At 40.4% G+C, this 22495-nt stretch overlaps 1 protein-coding gene across 2 annotated transcripts in view; it reads right to left on the reverse strand.

Moving 5' to 3' along the window:
• The window catches only part of Ube2e3 (ubiquitin conjugating enzyme E2 E3), a 52448-nt gene extending 30320 nt beyond the window's left edge, over positions 1-22128 (reverse strand). The window contains exons 1-3 of one of the 2 annotated variants that reach the window (XM_057755445.1): positions 21777-22128; positions 20507-20728; positions 18769-18819 (exon numbers count right to left, since the gene is read on the reverse strand). In XM_057755445.1, the coding sequence (XP_057611428.1) occupies positions 18769-18819; positions 20507-20700 (245 nt within the window). In that variant the 5' untranslated portion in view covers positions 20701-20728; positions 21777-22128. Of the gene's footprint in view, positions 1-18768; positions 18820-20506; positions 20729-21163; positions 21434-21776 lie in introns of those variants that run through there. The other variant, XM_057755446.1, reaches the window with a different exon arrangement.
• Positions 22129-22495: the final 367 nt, after the last annotated feature.

A 22495-nucleotide genomic window follows, 5' to 3' on the forward strand; every position in this document is an offset into this window, starting at 1 on the left:
GTAGAGATAACTGGTAAAGAGATAAACCAACTATGGTGACTTGTACATATAGCTATGAGATAGTTTTACTACAAAAAAGATATTAATCCTGGTGATATTTAACATCTTGAAATAAATCATTTAAGTTGTATTTCTGTTCATATCCAAGATTTAAAAATTACCCAAAAAAATGAATCTCTCCCACCCTCTGACTTAAATTTCACTTCTGTGGTTATGGAACCAAGTACAGTAATTTGGCTCTGTTTGGTAGATGGTGTGATGCTATTTTTATGACTATTAGCTAGTTGTATGTTTATTAGTTTTCATTCCATTTTTTTTCTTTTTTTCAAGACAAATGCCTGAAAATAATTGAGTAGCTACTTATATTTATCTTTACTCTGTCATTAATACTTATTTTTAGAAAGGTAATTTGATATAGTTTGGCTTTAACTGAAAATTACATACTCTAGGAAATAAAGTAATACAAATAATTTGTTATTAGGTAATTTTACTTGAATTCTAACATTTCAGCTGTAGTAAATAGGCTTCTAAATTATTTTGTGTTCCACTTTAAGTTTATTAATAAAATAATTTTCATGATTTCCTTATCAGGATAGTCAATTTAAAAGAAATTATGTTTTTTTAAACATTTTTTTTTTAAAACTCACAGCCTTTCTTGTGGCTTCAGTCCTTTGTTGGAGGACTCTGGGGCCTGAGACAGAAGAAGCTAAATGCTCCTATCCTGAAAAGTTCACATTTCATTGTTTTTCTGTTGCAAGGAGGCCGTGTGTTGGTTCCTGGCTGCTCGGCCCCGAAATAATCACACAGAAACTATATTATTTAAATCACTGCTTGGCCCACTAGCTCTTTTGGCCCAGTAGCTAACTCTTTCACATTAATTTAACCCATTTCTAGTAATCCATGTGGTTGTGGCTTACCGGTTAAAGTTCTGACATCCGTCTCTGGCTGGGCTTCTCTCTCAACTCCGCCTTCCTTCTCCCAGCATTCTGTTTAGTTTTCCCCACCTAGCTAAGTTCTGCCCTATTAACAGGCCAAGGCAGTTTCTTTATTCACCAATGGTATTCACAGCATACAGAGGGGACTCCCACATCATTTTTCAAAATCTGAAACTTTTGATTGAGAGTAGAGTTTCACAGGTCAAAAACTCTACACCATGTCCTCCAAAATAGTTGCATTTACAACCTAGGAGAACTAAAATATTTACAAAATTACCTTCTGGCTAGGTTTAAAATTATATTCATACCATAATTGAGTTTGTGTTTATACTTGAGTCTCATCCCCAATAATATCCTGTTAAATATATGAAATATTCTAAAATTGAAAAATATGTGATTTCAAACACTTATGCCATGCCTCTGGAATCAAAGCTCCTTGTCTGTACTGTCAAGTTAAAACATCAAGTGTTTCTAACAGCGCTAGAGTTCTGGGGCACAGGTCCTGCGTTCAGTGGGTTTGGAATTTGTTCAGAAATTCGATATTTTAAATGGAAATTATATTCTTAAGAGGCAGAGAGTTGTGAATGGAAGGGTGACCCAGACTTGCTTTCTAAGAACACTTTTATTGCTTCTCAGTATTTTATTTGCAAATATGACATCCAGTGTCTAATGTTGACTCTGACACTAAAAGTATTACCTATTTTCAATTCTGAGATACTAAAGTGAATATGGTTTTGTTAGATAACCGATTTTCCTTCTTCATTTATTTAAAACACGTAATTTCCTGAGATAAAAGCCACTTGCAGCTATTCCTTTTTACAATTGTTTCAAATATCTAACTGTAGTTGTTAAATATGTCACTTTCTTCAACATTTTAATGACCACCATGCTGTATCGTAAGTGAGAAGTGGAGGGCTATTTATTCTGGATTAGAATCACAGTATTGGCTATTAACAACCTGCCGAAGATCTCCATATAGTAGCAGTGAATAGCCAATTGAGCGACAGTCTCTTATGTTTAAAAGAAAAACTGATGACATAAGGGGGTATAACCAGGCAGGTGCGTGGGTGACCTCCTCCACATGACAGCCAGAAAGCCAATAAGAAAGGGAAATATGAGGTGAAATGCGGACTCTGCTATGCCATTCCATTCATTAAACTATGGTAAGACATTTTAAATGTCTGTCCCTTTCTAAAGCCACCTTAACCTCAGGGATAAGCAATGGCTGCAGCACAAACCACACTCATATGCCAGCTTTATTGCTCACGCCCTACAGCGACTGAGTCACTGATAAACTGAATGAAGTAACAAAATTAAGACATAAAAGTTATATACCAGCCAGGTGGTAGTAATGCACACCTTTAATCCCAGCACTCAGGAGGTAGAGACAAGTGGATCTCCGTGAGTTCAAGGCCAGCGTGGTCTACAAGAGCTAATTTCAGAACAGCCAGACCTGTTATACAAAGAAACCCGGGGGGGGGGGGGGGGGGCACCGAACACAAGTCCTGCTAAAGCATAAGTGAAAACAACGAAGGGTAAATACAACAAGCCTAGAGCCAGCATTATACTAAGCAGCCGCACTCTTTGCCTGCTCTTATTCAACATAGTGCTCTAAGGCTTGGCTAGAACAATTAGACAAGACAAAGACACAGGATAAAAAAAGGAATGAAGGCAGTCAAACTATTCTCATTTGTAGATGGTGTGATCGTATAATTAAAAGACTAGAGTCTACTGAAAAAGACTTTGTGGAAGCTACTAATAAACATAGTAGTTGCAGGATACAACAATTTAAAAGAGCAGCCTGCATATACAGCAATTAACCATCAAAAAAATTAGGAAAGAAATCTCATGCACATTAACTCAAAGAAACAAAAACAAAAACACCCTATATGAATCTCAGAATACACTTAGTAAAAGCAAAAGACTTTAAGGCACTAAAAAAGAAAATCAAAGATTAAATTAGATGATGGAAAACCTTTTCATACTCCTGGACTGGCAGAATTAATGTTGTGAAAATAGCTACTACAAAAAAAAATCTATAGACTAAATGATATAACCTAAATTCTGATGTCATACTTGACACACACACACCAAAAAAAAAAAAAAAAAAAAAAAAAAAAAACAGAAACAAAAAACACCAACTAAAGCAATCGTAAGGAGTAAGAATCCAGCTGGAGTTAATCCAGCATTTGACCTCAAATTATACTACAAGAATCTATAGTGACAAAAATATCCTGGTGTTAGTAATGGCATAAAAAATCAGACTAATGAAGCAAAATACAGGACTTGGCAACAAACAGACAAAGTTAATGGTCACCTCATCTATGACAAAGGTATTAAAAAATACAATTCAAAAAACAGTCTATTCAACAAATGATGCAGACAAAACTGGATAACCACCTTCAGGAAAAGGAAGGAAATCCATATCTTTCACCTTACACAAAAATGAGTAGAACTGGATCACAGGCCTGAATTTAAACCCTGAAACTAAGAGACAAACACTGGGAGTTTTGGAGGTCGGCAAACTTTCCCAGCAGAAGTATAAGGGCACAAGCAAGTTCCTAGTCAATGGACAGGACCCCATAAAATTAAAGTCTCTGCACAGCAAGACGAAGAGCTATCAGCTGATTGCACACAGGCAGACCAGGGTGTGAGAAATCTTTATCAGCTGCATTTCAGATAATAAAAGGCTAACAATCCCAATTTAACAATAACTCCACAACTAAAACACAGAGAAGATAAAACAGCAAATCATCAAATGAACTGATGAAATAAACAGCTCTAATAAAAAAATAATAGCTATTATTATTACAAAGATAAGCAACAATAAATAACACTAATTATGCGATAAACGAACAAACTTTCTTAAAAGGTCCAGGTAAAGAGTCAACACAAGTGAAAGTAACTAATCTGAAGGATGAAGCTATTTTACACACATAAAAAGGTGTGTTTAAAACAGGGGTTAATGAACGGAAAGAAGTCTGTACAATTTGAAGGTAATGAAATACTGATGGCCAAACAGACCATGAACTTTTTAATTATGTGAGTCAGTCTGTTCTGAGTTAGCATGCCTGCAACAATGATTTCTGATACAAACACACTATTTTTAAAAGCAACTTACACAAAAATATACTGCTAAATTTGTCTCATCAACTGCCAGAATGCAATGACACACAAATACAAACTTAGATTTTATTAAAATCATTTGAAGGGTCTGGTGGAATGGCTCCCCAGGTAAAGTACATTCTGCATAAGATTAGCAAAGTAAATTCAATCCCTGGAGTCCATGTGAAGGTGGAAACAGACCACTGATTTCACAAACACACTGGACCCCAAACACAAACACACACACACAATCACGAATGGACACAATTTAAAAACGACTTAAAAGTATTTTCTTTAGCCAGGTGGTGGTGGCACATGCCTTTAATCCCAGCACTTAGGAGGCAGAGGTAGGTGGATCTCTGTGAGTTCGAGGCCAGCCTGGTCTACAAGAGCTAGTTCCAGGACAGGCACCAAAGCCACAGAGAAACCCTGTCTTGAAAAAAACCAAAAAAAAAAAGTATTTTCTTTGTCAAATATACTCTTTAGATTTGACACTAGTTTTCACAATGAGATCTGACAAAGGGCAGGAATGTCCCTTGGGACAGTCTTTTCACAGCTGTCTTAGTTTATTATTGCTATGGAGAGACACCACGACCAAAGCAACTCCTATAAATAAAAGCATTTAACTGGGGGTGTGCTTATAGTTTTAGAGAGTTAGTCTGTGATCATATTGATGGGACGCGTACAGATCTAACACTAGAGCCAATGGCATGGAGTTTAACATCCTTATCCACAGTCAAAGAAAGACGGGCCTCATGTAGGCTTTTGAAACCTCAAAGCCCCAGTGACAAGCACACTTCCTCCAACACATCTCCTAATCCTTACCAAACAGTTCCACTAAGTGGGGACCAAATATTCAAACATAAGGGTCTATGGGGCCCATACTCATCCAAGGCACAGCAGCATAAGGACTAAAATGACTCACTTTAAAAAGTGAAAAGCCCTAAATACGAGAACACAACCAAAATAAACTATTGAGTTTTACTGATGTTACTGATGTTAAGCTTATTAAACTCCAAATCAAGCGACTTAACACAAATGTATGAACAGATGAGGTTTAAAATATTAACATTATTTTTTTACAAGTAAACATACACGCAACAGTTTCAACCCCTAACTTCAAAAATGACTCTAAATTCTTAAAAGCCAGTAACTTTCAGATCGTAATACAAGTGGGAGTGGGGGAAAGTGCTGTGTTAAACTGATGAAGTTTACAGTATTAATCATCCTTTACGCTCCACCCCCAAACTTACACAAACATCCCATCACACGTTCACAATACCACTACTTCTGGGGGTTTGAATGAGAAGGGCCCCCATAGGCTCATATATTTGAATACTCGGTCCCCAGTTGATAAAAGTATGAAAAGTATGAGACATACTGGCTTTAAAGGACTTTTAAAATAAGAAAAGAAGGTACCAGAAGAGATTAAAAAATGAAAGGCACATTTTCCCATAATAGATGAAAATCCTATTAACATAGGTTTTCCTGTAAATAAAACTCACTAGTAAGAAGAAAAAAATATCAAAAGAATTCACAAAGTGGCATTTGTAGTTGTGTGTGTGTGTGTGTGTAATGCACAATAATTCCACGGCACTCTTCACAATGGAATAGGTGTAGAAAGTGAAATATTAAGGGAATAAAGTATTTTTACATAACAGACATATATACGCTATAAAAAGTCATGGAAATTTGGGCTCAGAGAATACAACATCCAAACATCAGAGTCGAGAGTTTGGATCCTAGGACCCACTTACGAAGACAAGAAGCATCAGCAGCCTATCATTGTGTAGAAAGATCTAGAGAGTCCGAGGTTCAGCTAGAGACACCGCCTCAGTACACAGTAATCAAGAACAGCACCCATCAACCTCCACAAGGATGTGCACAGTACACACATATGCACATGCACACAAAAATGAAACGACAAATTAATTCATGATAGATCTTACATAAAAAGTGTATTACAAATTATTTTGTGTTACTCCAAATAATGCTATACAAAATCACCCAACTATAGCTCTGCAGCTTCCCATCATTGCAATCTGTAATTTACACAAGCAATTTTCAAAAGTGAAAAGATGTACCCTTCCCATACTTGACATTTGCGGAGGAGAGTGTGGCAGACACAACACAGGGAAAACATGACTATCATTTAGTCACTAGGGTCTGAGGACGGCCAGTACCTTCCTAGGAATATGGCATAATCTAGCCCCAAATGCTGTAAGAAATACTAAGTATAGAAACAATGTTGCTTGTCTTGTAGATTTAGCTAGCAAGAAGATTCAATTCTCCCATAAATTAATTCAATTAAAGTAAAAGTGAGCCTATGGTTTAATTTAACAGCAGTTTAATTCAAAATTATTAAAAGTGGCTTGAAGATTGTTTGGTAGTGAAGGCACTTGCTACTCTTGCAGAAGACTGGGGTTCAGTTACCAGCACCCAAATGGCAATACATAACCTTCCACAACTCTACTAACAAGATCACACACCTTCTTCTGCTCCCCAAGGGCATCAGGTACATACATGATGAAGACATACATGCAGGCAAAGTACCCATGTACATAAAACAAAAACTAGCTCAAAAATTAAAACGAAAACTTAAAACAGAAAACCTATTCTCAATGGAGATATTTCTGCTATTCTATCGCTAGGACTCAATTATTTCTCCAGAAATAACAAGTGGCTAGGACAACACCATGCTGAAAAGAATAGCTTCTGATAACTTTTCAAAATGATACCACTGATTCTACATTTTCCTAAGACAAAGTCATTTTAGCCTGAAATGTGCTTACATCACATAGGGCTCAGGAGATAGGCTAAAGGGCTTCCTGCCCACGCACAGAGACAGAGTTCATACCCCCAGGACTCACAGCTGTGTGTTGTGGCCTGAATGCCGCAGAGGTCGCAGAGGTGAATGGAGAGAAGGAGTGGTTAGACACTCGGATTCTAGAGGTGCACTGGCTAGCTACAGTATTCAAAACAGCAATCTCTAGGTTCAGTGACAGATCCTGTCTCAAAAAATAAAGTAGGTCATTGCTGTAGGTCACAAGGATGAAACTGGTGAATACTTTTCTTCTCCAGTAGTGTGTATAATACCTTCCAGCACCATGATGTTAGTCAGTTGGGGAGAGGGGAGTTTACAGTTGGGCACCAGCTGGATCCCTCTATTTTTAATGGTGTTAGGTAGTATTTTGGCAAAAGAGCCTCACCCTCATGTTGGGGAGGAGAGGGAAAAGAAAATGACCAAAATATATTGCATGAAAAAAATTTAAAATAAAATGTCATAAAAATCAAATTTAAATTGTTATCAGTAAGTAAGAACATCTGCTGCTCTTGGAGAGGACCTGAATTTGGTCTCCAGCACCCTCATGGGGCAGGTGACAACTGTCTGTAACTCCAGCTCCTGGGAACACAACTTCTGGCCTCTGCAGGTAACAATACATAAGTACATGCACATACTCAAAGACATCTGCACACATGCAAACAGACACCTACACATAAATATTTTTTAAATTATCTCCTATTTTTGAGGCTATAATTATAACATTAAGAACTACCAGCCAACCTCTGTGGTTAAAGACTCACCACACAGTTCACTGCCCTTCATTAACTGCACTTTCCCTTTCACAACTTTATTACTCTGCATCTCCCAACTCTTTACCTAGATCTGGTTTGTAAAGCACACTTGATAAATAGGTGTTAATCGATGTGTGTTATCAGTGATAATCAAATTTGCTGTTTAAAACATTTTTATTCTGTTGCAAATAGTGCTCAACAAATAATCCTGTACAACTAAATCCTAAATTTCTTAAAGCCTAAACATTTTCAAAGGACAGCTTTTATAGGATTATACATAATATGTACCATAAAGACCACTAAAAGATCAAAACTGGAATCTGCATACCTCTGACTGAACAGGAGAAAGCATTCACTACCTCTGCTGTTTTTTTCCCAATTATACTGGCTATGACCCTATGTTTTTTATGATAGCTGACTGACTAAGCTCAGAGCTCAAGGAAAGTAGGTTTACATTTCACCTGTGAGTAGTAAGTCATATTCTTTTGACTTGAGCCATAATGCTGAATAAAAAATGTTAATCAGGTTTCAAAAAAAGAAATAAAGTAGCAATAAAAAGATATCCAAAGTCAATAGTGACCTTCATACACACAGACACACACACACACACACAGAGGCAAGTGTACTCTCACACATATGTGCATACATGAATATATGAATATACACAGGAAAAAAATCAATAAATTCTGTAAGTATGACAGCGATCTCCTAAAGCAGTTTAATTCATTGAAAGACCAATAGTAGTTAATGATTCCAAAAGGACAGTGGGAAGCTGACTTGGATACACTGCTAAAGCTGGGCTCCCGCACTTGCCCTGCTCTGACCACGCACCTTACACCAGTGGTGTGCTGACTTCTCTTACAGATGTCCCTAAACACTTGGCATAAGCAACTTAAGGGGGAATGGGTTTACTTAGCTCATCATTTCAGGGGGTTTCAGTCCGCCAGGGCTCTACCTGGGGGAGCATCACTGCCCCTGGTGATGACACAGGGCTCTGCAACTAAAAGCAGAATACAGACACAGGACAGAAACAAGGACAGGTCACACAGTCTCAAGGTCTGGTCCTTTAGGAAAAATCTCTGTCAGCTAGGCCCTGCCGCCTGTAAGTTACAAACCCCCCTCGGTGTCACCACCTGTGACCAAGTGCTCAAAAGTATAAGCCTATGAGGGACCGTTCAGTGAGGAAACATCAAAATCGCTGTCGAGTCCTGACTATCTCCTGATACTGAATCACTCTGTCTGTGAAGCAGTTTTGTTTGAATGGAACACAAGAAAAGAGGGAGACAAAGCCTGAGTTAGGGCTTCTATCGCTGCAATGAAACAGCAGGACCAAACAACAAGCTGGGGAGGAAAGGGCTTATCTGCCTTACACTTCCACATCTCCGTTCATCATCGGAGAGAGTCAGGATAGGAACTCAAAGGGCAGGAACCCGGAGGCAGGAGCTGATGCAGAGGTCATGAAGGGCTGCTGCTTACTGGCTTGCTCATCATGGCTTGTTCAGCCTGCTTTCTTGTAGCACCCAGGATCCCCAGTCCAGGATGACATCACCCACAATGTGCTGGGCCCTGCCCCATCAATCACTAATTAAGAAAGGCCTTACAGCTGGATCTTATGGAGGTATTTTCTCAATTGAGGCTACCTCCTTTTAGGTAACTCTAGCTTACACCAAGCTAACATAACACTAGCCAGCACATAAAGAGGGCAGGGGTAGAATATTAACTCAGTTTGTCTCTGATCAAGTCTCTTGATCTAACTTGCAAATTTAAAAATACACCAACAAAATAAAAGATACTAAATTACTAATTACTAAATAGGAGTCTAATAAGTAAAATACAGATCACAGTAAATTCAGCTTAGTTTCTCTAATAAGTTGCAAAATGCAAAGATATGGAGAAATCTTGATCTCAGAAGACACTGAGTCAGGGGTTCTCAATCTTCCTAAAGCTCTGACCCAATAATAGTTCCTCCTGTTTTGGTGAACCAAACAATAAAATTATTTCACTGTCACTTCACAACTGTAATTTTGCTGTTATGAATCAGTGTAAGTATCTGATATGCAGGATATCTGATAAGTGACCCCTGAGAAAGGGTTGTTCAACACTCTCACAAGGGAGGAGAATCTTGAGAACCACACTAAAGTCTCATCAACCAATCTTGATCTACTGCTTTATTTGGATTCTGGCTCAAGTTAAGTCTGGGAGAAGCCAAGTCAGCCTCAGCACATTTGTAATTCTGAATGACTAAGGAGCTATGGCCTCTAGTTAAGAGTAGTCTCTATCTTTTGGAAGGAGTTCAACAATACCCAGTTTAAACGGGGAGACGAGCCAGTGCTGAGATCTGCTTGTGTAATAGTCAAAGGAACGGAGCATGCAGATGAAACAAGAGCCAGGGAAAGGCGACTACTGTGACCGGATGAAAACTGGTCGAGAGTTTATTATGCTGGTCTGTTTTCTTCTGCATGTTTGATATTTTCCATAAAAAGATGATTGAAAAAAATTAAGAGGCTTCAGCAAGAAGGAAAACTGATCATTTACAAAACAGATCAAGGTTCAAAGAAAAGAAAATGAATATAATTCAAACTAAGTTCTTTAACGGAAATGCTAATTATAAATATGAGAAAATTCAACAAAAAACGTTTTCTAAATTCTTTCAAAGACATATAAATAAAATGAATAAAACCTATCCCATAAATCACATGCATGCTTCAAATTGTGTTCGTAGTCCAAGTGGCAGATTTTGCCTCACTGTGGTACTAGGCAAACAGCACAAGCATGTATACCACAAATCCAACAAAGAGCAAAATGCCCTAGCATGAAGCAAGAATAAAATTATGAAGCCAGTGCCTTTCTGCGCCTCTACATTTTACTGTCACTACTTCTGCAAACTGAGAAAACTACAGAATGCATCAGAAGTCATAAAAAATATGCAACCACACACTTCTGAGATTTGTTCTCTTGGGGACTCTGAATAGATGGGATTCTCTACCTACTAAAGTTTAATGTGAAAAAAATGATACATTTGTAAGAGACCTATATGACTTTAAATAGCAAATCTATCTAGAAATAATCACCTTCAGAAGGGAAATAAATGGTGTTTATAAAAAGCGAGACATGGATGTAAAGGGGATCATCGTGATGACTCATAAGAAAAGGAAAATAAAATAAAGAGGTAACAAAATTCATGCTTCCCTAGGCATTTCATTCAGTCCAGAAGATGGAGCGACACTCCCAGAAGCAATTTCAGAACAGATATGTCTTTATTTTTCCCCAGACAAACTGGATGTTAAACAGAACGACCAAGTATATTTGCTCTGGGACACTGAAGGAGCAAAAAGACAAAAAAAAAGACAGGAAAACCTCTTGGTAAATGATATATATATAACTGGTCAAAATCCCTCCAAATAGGCTGACTAAACCTATGACAGTGAGTCCTGCAATACTGTGATTCCTTCCAATTCTCTCCAAAGTTTTGTTATAAAAATCCATAAAACTAAAACAAATCTTATACACAGTATAAGGAAACACAGGAGCAGCTCTTTAAAGTTTAGGAACACCTGCAGAGCCACCATCACTGACACTACTTTCCATCCAAACTGAGCGCCACACGTGTCATAAAGAAGCCTGAGCTGTTTTCTTAGAGACCCTTACAAACTGCTAAGACATTAAGAGATAAGACCTCAAGGTTTGGAATGTAATTTTGAATCAGCATCTAAAGAAACTACAAGGAACAGATTTGAGTGACAAAGCTTTGTACACCTGGCCTGTCACTCTAAGAACATTTTATCAATTCTGTTAAGAAAGAGTAGCTCCTAGACACATACTGGGGAAAAAAAAAAATCCCCATAAAATATCTGAGAACCATTTTGTACAAAATCATGTTTGGTAGAAACAAGTTTAAATAAATCACAACACTATTAAAAACAGAATTCTTAGGAATCTAATAAAAAGCCAGCATCCGTTAAAACCTGGATCCAGTAGCAGTATCACAAGATTTACATGCATGTTCACGCTGCTTTCAGTTTTAAACTTCCCTCAAAACCTTCTGTGCCTGGTAGCTCACCCTAATAAAGCACACAAACTCTTAACTGCCAAGAGCTTTTTATCAAGTTCCAAACAATCCATAAAAATGAACTGCTTTCACAATAACCCAAGGAAAAATGTTGATTCATCATCTGTCCACAAGAAAGGCATACACAGAAGACTACAAAGCAAAAACAAAAGTTTATTTTTTCCGTTATAAACACATTCAACTCTACCTCTGTTCTTACAAGGAGAGAACAGAGAGCTGACAACCTTGGGAATGCTTCCCAGGAACAAAATCCTTCAGAATGACACACCCTCCCCAAAAAGAGAAGGGTCAGCACCCCTAAGTTGAAAAAGGCAGCTTTCTTTTTTCCCCTTCACTTAAGCACTTGACCCTTACTGTGGACCAGATTCTAAAACCATACAGTACCAACATTTTGGATACTTCTGTAGAGGTGCAAAACACAGGAATACATTTATACTAAATACACACCCAACCTACAAGCTCTGAACAGTTTTCATCAGGTTTTTCAAACAGTGTTGTTTGAAAAAGAAAAAAATTGCTTACTTTCAAACTAAAGTAAACGGAGATGTGCACCTGAATGCCCATGTACCACAACTTCCAAATTTAACAACTCTTAGATTTAATTTTTAAATTTAAACCAAGAGATATTCACCCACTTTTTATGATTTAAACAAAACCCTGTATTAATAAGTCACTGAGCTGAAAAGCCTCCAACAGAACCAGGCTGCTACTCCACTCTTTCCTCTTTACTCTTAGAGAGAATCAGTCATACCCATCGAGATTATGTTTTTATGGCAGAGAAATTGGTTTCTCATGGAATGCCCATGAACTCCCTCACAGCCCTCAGTCACCTTACAGTTAGTCATGGCTGTGAAATCAATTTGTGTCTTATTTCCCAACCAAAGCACTCAAATCTGGCAAATGACAGCTTCAATTCTCTTGACTAGCTCTTGTTCCAAGTGGCAGAGTCGCAGGACAGAAGCACAGATGTAAATTTACATGGAAGAGCTTCACAGAGGTGCCCTGAGCTGGCCACACGGGTCTCTTCTGAATAGGACATGCACTTTATGTGCTGAGCCAGTAACTCTTCCAAGCTTCTTTGTAATCTCAGCACACAGCTAGCAGAATTTTGGTGTTTCTTTTCACAACCTAAATGCACTTAAATGCTTCCAGACAATACATATTTGAGAATGTCTCATTGTGTGTGTTAAAGGACAGGTTTTCTGTGTAACTTTGTATATAAGAATAAATAGAAAAATTAAAGATAGTATTCTGAAAGCAAAGTGGGAAAATAATTGAATATATACAAAACTTTAAAAGGAGACAAAAATTCACTTTAAGAGTGAAGAACTCTAAAATCAACAATCTAATTTTTTTCCTAGTAAACACCACACACACATATATATAAAACAGTGATCCAATTAACAACTGAGAAACTGGAATCTGCTACTAGGGACCAGGTGAGAGGGAATCAAGAGACCGCAGAACCTTCCTTGAACTCCTGGAGGCTATGACCACCTCCGGGAGAGCAGCTGAACCGGCTGCATGTGCTGGGTCCCAAGAACTCGGAAAACCCAAAACTTTAGTAAGTTTGGCACAAAATTATTTGGTAGCAAAACGAAATTATGACCTAATGTTAAATGACTTATATTTCTACTTATCCCACTTTGTGAATGCTCATAATGTCATTAGTGTGGAGACATTCATACTGTGAATATGGAGTGCTGTAGCAAGTATACACAACACAATGGTCACATAATGCAAACCTTTCCAAAACCTGAGAACTTATGCATCTTAAACACACCTGGGGGCAAAGGTCTGAAATAAAGGAATCTGAAACTGAGGCGACAGTATTGCAGCCCGGCGGACTAGGATTTTAACAATGAAAATAAAAAGCAAATGAAGACCATGGCTTTCTTCATCGTGTGTAATTCAGTGAGATTAAAAATGAACTTAGATGATTCATCAATGGTATTTTTTTCCTGTTTTGGTTTAGTTTGTGGTACTAAGAATTAAAACTTAGGGCCCCACACATGCTAAGCAAGCGCTCTACCACTGACCACTTATCTCCAGCTCTGCATACTTCTCCCTTACTGTCTCTTACTATTCCTTAGAACACCAGAGATAGAATCAGCTGGAAGCACACTGCGCCAAAGTACTGTTAACAATTACGAGACCTAAAAGGAACATTGCTGAAAGCATTTTTAAAAAGCGTAATTTAGCAGGTACTCGTGGTACCAATTCCTGTGGCTTCGTACATCATACTATAAGACACATGTAAACTCTCACAGAGGACTGGCAAGCGATGGGGACTTGTTAGGACAGAAGCGCCAATGCATGTATTAAAGCATATCAGCAGAGAAACAGTCAGAAGCAAACTCTCCCCAGCTTAGGAGGCAGAGCACAGGATCAAGCGTCTATAGCATTCCTCCCAGCATTACTGATGCTCTGTTCTGAGAAAGTCTGGGGGGAGGGGGAGATCTCTTATGTTTTACAGGGAATACAGCAGCATCTCTGACATTTACCCACCAAATCTAGTGCACTCCTTTTCCAACTCTCAAGAACAAGATGTCTCTGGGCATTTGCAACTATCCCCCAAGATTAGGAACAGAGTGCTCGTACCAAACCACTGATCACACAGCAAAAAAAAAGTATTAAAAAATTAATACAGTCCATTCTCTAGTACCTATGCCTCTAGTAAAATGGCCAAACATATTTCTCTGTTGAAAGACAAGGGAAGAAAGACAATAACCGTATTCTATTCACTAAACCTGTACCTAGTTTTCTGTTTTTCTCACACATTTGTAAAAAGCAAAAGGTCAGGTTCTGCCTTTTCAACTTGAACACCCAAACAAATCTTTCTGATTTTCCTGTAGCAATGCACCCATTACAGCGTCACACTCAGAAGATGAGAAAAAGGGACTACCAAACAGTTGCATATAGAGAAGAACACAATTTGCAGCGTACAAGTATTAAAAAGCACTTACTGTTCCCACACACCTGACATTCTTTGAACTGAGTGTTAACAGATCCTAATAAAACTAACTTTTGAGGGGGTACTGTTTTCAGATACTTCTCTGGGGGAAAAGAAGTCTTTAGCTTTACAACAGTCTCAAGTTCTTCTCCTATGCTGATTTGTAAGCAAAAAGTAAGATTACTATAAATATCAATTTCTTCTTATAATCAAGTAAAAATGACAATTTAGGATTATATTAGAATTATTACAACTGAAGTAATTATCATGACAAACATATATGATCTTTAATGTTTTCTCCAATCCAAAATAGTTATTTTCCTGGAATTCCAGGCTAATTAGAACTGAGAAAGTAGACGGATATAAATATAGCATAACTTGCTAACAGTGACATTCTACTAAGTAGCAGAGCAAGGGTCCAGACAGTCTTATTTCTACACTAGGACTTTCCAAACCTAACAAAAGAATCTTCAAATCTTGTTACATTCAATGTTCTGATTCCACATGTCTGGCAGGGGATGGAGGAGGGCGAAGAGAGCGTGGAGCAACATTCTGTACTTCCCACAATTCCACCTGTGGCACACAGACGATATCCACCCTATCAGTAGCAAGGGTTATCTACCAAGAAAATACCAGATTGAGCCTATGAACAAGGGAGAGGTTACCAGCTTCTCATTTAAAACTCAGCCTTCCAGTTTTACATTCTTCAGGGGTAACCTGCGAAACTTTGTAAGCACCTGATCTTGGGTTTTATCTGAAAAAACTACAAGCTTAAAACTCTAATACCTACCCCAATTAAGGCATTTCCCATATCCAAAAACTATCTCCCAATACCCTAACTGTCTGGATCACAATGCTAAGGAGTATTTTAGAAGCATACTTTGTACTTGTTTATATACACAGAAAAATAGGGCTAAGTTAGAAACCTGCAGTTTCTACAAGCAGCACCTGGAAGATGAGGTCCATCCTTTTAGCACATACACTCAGTGGTCATGTCAACAGGTTTCTATAAAAGCAGAGCAATGCCCACACAATTTTCTTCCAACTTTACCAGCATTATCAATTATTTATAGCCTAATCCGAGACCTGGGTGACAAGGCTATAAATTTGAACAAAAAATAATTGCATCTGTGATGGCTAATCTTCATGAGCAAGCTGCTGGGTTTGAACTCACCTAGGAATGCACCTCGGAGGCACCTCGGAGCATGTCTGTGAGGGTCTTTCCAAAGAGACTTAACTAAGATTGGAGCCCTATCCTGCCTGTGAGCAGCCACACCTCATAATTCCAGAACTGAAATACTGTCTATCACTAGAGATAACATCTTTATCAACGTTCTTAGTGCTAGGGAAAAAAAATTACACAATTCAACAACTAATTTCGATACCTGAGCACTGTGGATTAGACCTAACTTAATGCTAATTAAAAGAAGATATTTAAGAAAATCCTTCCTAATCTGAGTAATTTGGCTTTTTTTCTGAACTTTCCTGGATTTCATTTAACTTTTTTCTGAGATACATAGATACATTTCTACCCCCAAAAAGAATTAAATCTGTCACATCCTTTGACAAGTTTGCTGAAAGAAAGAAAAAGAGAGAAAGAGAAAAAAGAAAGAAAGAAAGAAAGAAAGAAAGTCACACCCAAAACCATAATCGTATTCTGATTAAATAACTATACACAAAAAGCCAAATGTATTAGGTTTCTTTTTACATTGCAGACAATATAAACCCACAAATCTTAAATGTACTTATGCATATGTAATTTCATTTGTCAAGGTAGTCTAAACAAAGGTTAAGTTTAAAGCATACAATCTCCACAGGCTTACAATGAACATTTATTTAAACACCTATGAATTTAAAGAACACTATGATGTTCTTTCCTAGATCTGATAAGAAGGCAAAAAATACAATACAAATTTAGACTTCTCTGTCAAAATTCTCTCCACTTCCGGCATGAAACACTCAATCTACAAAGTTCCTACCCTAGGTAAGGAGTAACCTTCCACACAGAACTAGACATGCCCATGTATCTGGTCTTTTTACATGTAAGACATACAAGAAAAAAAAGCCTAACTTCAAATGCCCAGAAACCATTTACAATGCCCACTTCTTGTCTAATTACTTATGCAGCTTCAAAGACACACAGATCCTAAAGGAGTAGAGAACTGAAAGACATCATCAAGCACAGCAAGGACAGCAGGCACAGACAGCTGCGCACACGCACACCCAAAGTCTCACCAGTCCACCCGTTCAGTGGTCAAATGCTAAGCTCTGTCTTATGGACTGGTTGGTACACAAGAGGGAAAATCCAGAACAAACTAAGCTCTCTGCCCCACACAAAGTGTCTACTTCCTCTAAGACAGTCCTCAGTGACCTTGTGGAAGCATCCCTGGGTTTTCTATGAAAGCTGGGTCCTTCATCACCGCAGACTGCTCTGAGGGCAATAGACACATGTCTACCACGTTCTGTAGGTTTATTCTGGTCCCCCGGATTGTGCTATTTGCAGAAAAGCCAACCACCTTTTAAAATGTTTGATCTTACATGAACCTTTAAATATCTGAGAGTTTTGTACTAATCTTTACATCTCTTATAACGGGAAAAATAATTACACATATTGCAAATTAAATGTTTCTTTCAGAGAGTAAACTTAACTTGACCTTTCCTAAGTGAACACAGATTTGACACACCATTTGGGAGGCTGGATTTCAATTTACTTATTTTCAAAGCAGCAAAAATGTAACATTGCTCACTCATAATTAGTTGTAAATTTTCTAGTAACTAGACTAAATGGAACATTTATTAAACATAATCACAATATTATCACTTCAACATAAGAGCAAAATTTTATGCTCTGCTAAGCTTTTAAAATGCAGTGCATATGCCACACTTTTAACATGTTTTAAAATGCAGTGCATATGCCACACTTTCAGCATGTCATTTTAAAATCCAGTGTACAAGTCACACTTTCAGCATGTCATTTTAAAATCCAGTGTACAAGTCACACTTTCAGCATGTCATTTTAAACTTGCCACAAGTAAAGCTGCGAATGGCCAGTGGCTACTGTATTGGGTAGCATGCCTCCTAAGTTAATACTGCGGTTGGACATACCACTTTCAATAAGCAAAACTTAATTGATTGAAAAATTCAGAATGAGGTCACTTTATCAACAGATCTAATTAATGTATAGTTAGAGGTCAGTGACACTTGCGTCCACAGCTGACTCCAGAAATGTGTCCGATCAACACAAGAATTTGTAGCAGAAACAGATTAAACACCAAAGCATTTTCCTACCAAACTATAACATCACCTCAACTGCACCAGACATACTCCATCATAAGCACCTATCCCTATGCAAACTATTTAAATTGATCTCAAAATGATAATTTCATAAGCCACATAATTACTGTTCAAAAACAGAAGTATAGTATATAAGATGAAATAAAAAACCTGACAGATTTTTTGTCATTGGCTACTTTCGATGCATCTTAACATTATTAAGCACAACCTTAAATTACTCTACCTAGGTTCCAGACAAATTCTTTCCACGATTACAATTTACTTTCTGCTTACTAAGAATTTTCAAGTAATTAGGACAATTGCTTAAAATGTAAATAATTCCAACAATGCACCCTCCAGAAAACAACAACTGAAACTATTAGTTTATCACACAAAATCTGTCCTGAAGGCGAGTGACCAACAGATCAAACAGAAGCAACTACATTCTTGTTTACTGCACTTATATTTTCTAACACTGCATTCAGCAGTTTCTAAATTTGGAAGGTCAGTTCATATTGCACACAAACAGCTCTTTAGAGCTGAAAATGTTAGAAATCACCGAAGTATAGCTGTGCACAGAAACGCTCTACAGACATGCAAGCAAAATCAGCACCGGTCACGCCAATTTCAGACGCCAAAATCCTGTGTTTGTAAGTTCACAATCTATATACATGCCAAAGAGTATCTTTTCTCCCATTTTTATTTATTTAAGCTAGATAATTTCACTTTAGTGCACTCCAAAAAACGGAAAACAAATGAAGTCAGTTTTTTAGGCTGCACATATATCCAGGCAAAATCATTACATTAATTTCTCAATGTTTTTCCACAACTCGAAATGCAAACAAAATGTTTCTTACCTGCAGTTGGGAGGAGGATCCAGAGTGATTTCAGCTAGTTCCTTCTGAATTCTGCCAGTGAAATGAGAACAAACAAAAAGGATCTGAGGCAGTCTACAGAATAACCGGGGAATTACACTGCCCTCTACCACCACACAGTTAAATGCAAGGCTGGCTTTGCCTTCAGTAATGCTAACATGGCTGCTTCCTCTTTGTTCTCAGAGGCATAGCCCAAATCCCTTAGCAGAAACTTTGCAGCTCTTTTTCTCACGTGCTACCGTAAATAAGTGTGTCATCTCCACCTGTTTGGAGAACTAGTCCTTTCTGACCACTAAGTGAAGGATACAGAATCTAATAAAAAACACATTTTACCAAAGAAATTCTCTGTTCAAGCTTATATGCAAATGAGACAAAAAGGGAGGAGGGAAAACACCAGAGAATTTGACAATGATTTCAAGTCACTTTTTAGTGAGCTAAAAATTAACAGGCTGCTACAAGAGCACAGTAACAGTTTCTGGAAATAAAATTTTATCTGTCAGAAAAGTTTAAAATTTCTAACCATCTTTGCCAAATGAAAAATTTCAAACTGGCACTCCCATTAACTGACTATCGTCCCTGATTTTTAGACATACCTTTAAAGTTCTATAAATTTTCATCAGGAAAGAAGATAAATATACAAATTCAAGCTACAGACAAAAGGCAACTCTGACATTCTTCGAAATTATGATGTTTTCAAAACTGGAGACGTGTTTAACACGTTCCTCCACAAGATGACAACCAACTGGGTACTTTAGATTATTTCAAAGACTGTTGCTGCTGGTCAATAAAATATTCTAAAGCTGTTAGCATTTGATTAGTGGTCAAAATCCACACAGAGAGTTTGAATCATGATAAGAATGTAACATTTCATCAGTTTTTACATTTTTCTTCCTTCATCTATGGCCAACAACAACAAAAACTCAGCAGAACACCTGTCCTGGGTGATGCTGTGAGCACGTTTCATTGAACTGCTAGTGTCTCTAGACACCCCAACACTACTACCGTTCAGTCCCACTGGCACAACTACTTGTCACCCCAGAATATAAAACTCAACAGAACACAGCTGATCTTTAGCTTGGACTCAGTCATTTTCCCCTACTGCTGAGTTAACCCGTCAAACATATCCACAAGTTTTATGAGTCAAGAGGAAGACCACAATGACATTTTCAGCCACCGAAAGACATCTAAAACTGTCACTGGCTACTTCTAAGTTTGATGTGTCCTCACACAATAATTAGCACAGTTACACCTGGGCAGTGAGATTTAAAGTCTTGTTCGTTCAAACTGTGGGCCAATTTAAAGCACACTGTAGGACCTGCTTTCCAAAAAAGCCAAGCCTGGTTATTTACCAATTCTCCAGCAAATATTACCATAACTGACCACTCGATTTATGGAGAGAGGCACTGCTGATCTTCAGCACTGCCAGTTTCACTGAAGCACGCCTCACAGAAGGAAACCTCTCCAATGCCCCATCTAATCTCCCTGGCCAATTCCTTCATCTGTCAGAACCAGCCTCAGCTCTGCTTTAGAGTGCAGAGAGGAGTCAACAGGAGTAGGGAGGCGGCTTCTGCACCACATGCAGAATGACAGCTCCTTCAAGTTCAACCACATGGGATGGAGAAGTATTTCCGAACTATGCCACTGCTGTTAAACCAAACCCAGCGGTGGGACAGAAGGCCACCTGCCCAGGCGTGCGCCCTGCCCTGTAGGCAGATGTTACCTTTTAGCACTCGTGGATAACTTAGCAGTCGTTTTGCTGGAAAGTTTGGTGTTTTTCTTCTGCTGGGTAGCAGAAGGCTTCCTCTCCTCCTGTTCCTCAGGCTCCGGAGCTGCAGGGTCCCGCTGGTCGGCATCTGAACTGCCGCTGCTGGTGCTGGGGCTCTCGTCGTCCGACCTCTGCCTATCACTGGACATCTTGGTGAAGTGATCTCTGGGAAAACTTCTAAGGAGAGAAGGGACCGTGGAGAAATGTTAAAATCTTCCATATAAAAATAACCCAGCAGCATGCTCCTCTTTCTGGAAGCCCCTAGGAGAGTCTTCTGTGGGAAGGGATTCGAAAGTCCCCATACTCAAGGTACAGCAAGGTTACAGAGGCTGATGTGTCTTCTGAGGCAGGCGTTGAGGGATTTACCAAACTCAAATTAGAAAACCCACTCACATTTTCCCCCATCCCTCCAACAATCTATCAATTGTCTACTTTCTCAGAAGGCATGAAACAGATTTGCCAGGGAACTTGGGCAACGGGCATTAATAACATATGACAACTGTAAATAACAGATCTCGCTGAGAATGTTCAGAAGTCACTAATATCGTCTAAATATTTACGGGCTGACACCGGTCTGAGCTCCCAAATCCTCCTTCCCAGAGGGAAACATACCCTGTTAGTCGCCCATATGCTTATTTACGGTGGCGGGTCCTCCCGTGCGCACCGAAAGCCTTTGAACACACCACTCAAATTAAAAAAAAAAAAAAAAATTCAACTGGCAGCCGCCCCAGCGCCGTCCCCACGGCCAGCGGCGAGGATTCACCCGGCCAAGCCGGAGCTACAACCCGGGGAAGGGCAGGATCCGAACTGCACCTTCTTCTGCAAAGCTCCTGGTGCCACCGACGTCCCCCGCTCAATTCCTCCCTCACCGACCGACATTTTGTTGGGGGGGGGGGGAGTAGAGAAGAAAAAAAAATCCGCAAAGCGGCCAAAAGCCCGAGGGCAAAACAAACAAACAAAAGCCCTCCCCCCACCCCCCACCCCCAGAAGTGCAACAAATTGGCGCGGCCCGCCCCGGGGCGAGCGCCGGGCCACGCAGCTCCGCGGTCCTTTGTGGGGAGGGCCGCGCAGGGGACCGCGCCACTGCGCCCGCCCGCTCGCCCGCCGGGGGATGCGGGACCCGCCGCCCCGCGCCGCCGCCTGACGAGCGCGGCGCCCGGCGCGAACAAAGCTGCCGCCCCCGCCCCCGCCGCCCCCCACGCGGGCCCCGGCCCCGCCGCCTTACCTCGGCCGCCCGCCCGGCCCGCTCGTGCGCCGCTACGCTGTGGGGGAGGGAGAGCGCCGTGGAGCCTTCCTTGAGGAAATGGAGGCAGCTGAGGAGGGGGGGAGAGAACCGAGGAGGGGGGGGAAGCGGGGAAAAAAAAAAAAGCCGCCGCCGCCGCCGCCGAGGCTCCGGCCCGGGAGTGTGGAACATCGAAAGTCGCAGGCGGCCGTGCAGTGCCGCGCTGCGGCCGGAGGGTGGCGCCGCCCCGCGCTCCGGGAGCCACGGTGGGGTGGGCGCTCCGCCGGCCGAGGCAGGGACGCGGGAGCCCCCCGCGCGCTCAGCCGCCCGCCCGCCCGCCCCGGCTGGGCTCCTCCCGGCCGGCCGCGCAGTCAGCAAGTTCCGAAGAGCGTGAGCGAGCGAGCGCGCGGGCCAGCGAACGCGTGCGCGCGGGGGAGGGGGGAGGGGCGGGCGCGGCGGCGCTCGTGCTCGCCGCTCGCCTGCCCGAGGGAGAAGAGGGGGGTGCGGGGAGCGAGCTGCTCCTGCGCGCTCCCGCGCGCGCGTCCCCGCCGCGCCTTCTTCCCACCGAGGGCGGGGTGGGTTGGGGGGGGCAGATGCGCACGCGTCCGCCTGCCCGCCTGCCTGCCTGCGCGCGGCCGGGACAAAGAGCGCGGCGGGGACCGGAGAGCTGGCCCCTGCGCCCTTGGCCGCCGAGCCTGGACTGCGTGGGGGGGGGGGGGCGC

Source organism: Chionomys nivalis, chromosome 22, assembly GCF_950005125.1.
Source record: "Chionomys nivalis chromosome 22, mChiNiv1.1, whole genome shotgun sequence".
Taxonomy (NCBI): Eukaryota; Metazoa; Chordata; class Mammalia; order Rodentia; family Cricetidae; genus Chionomys; species Chionomys nivalis.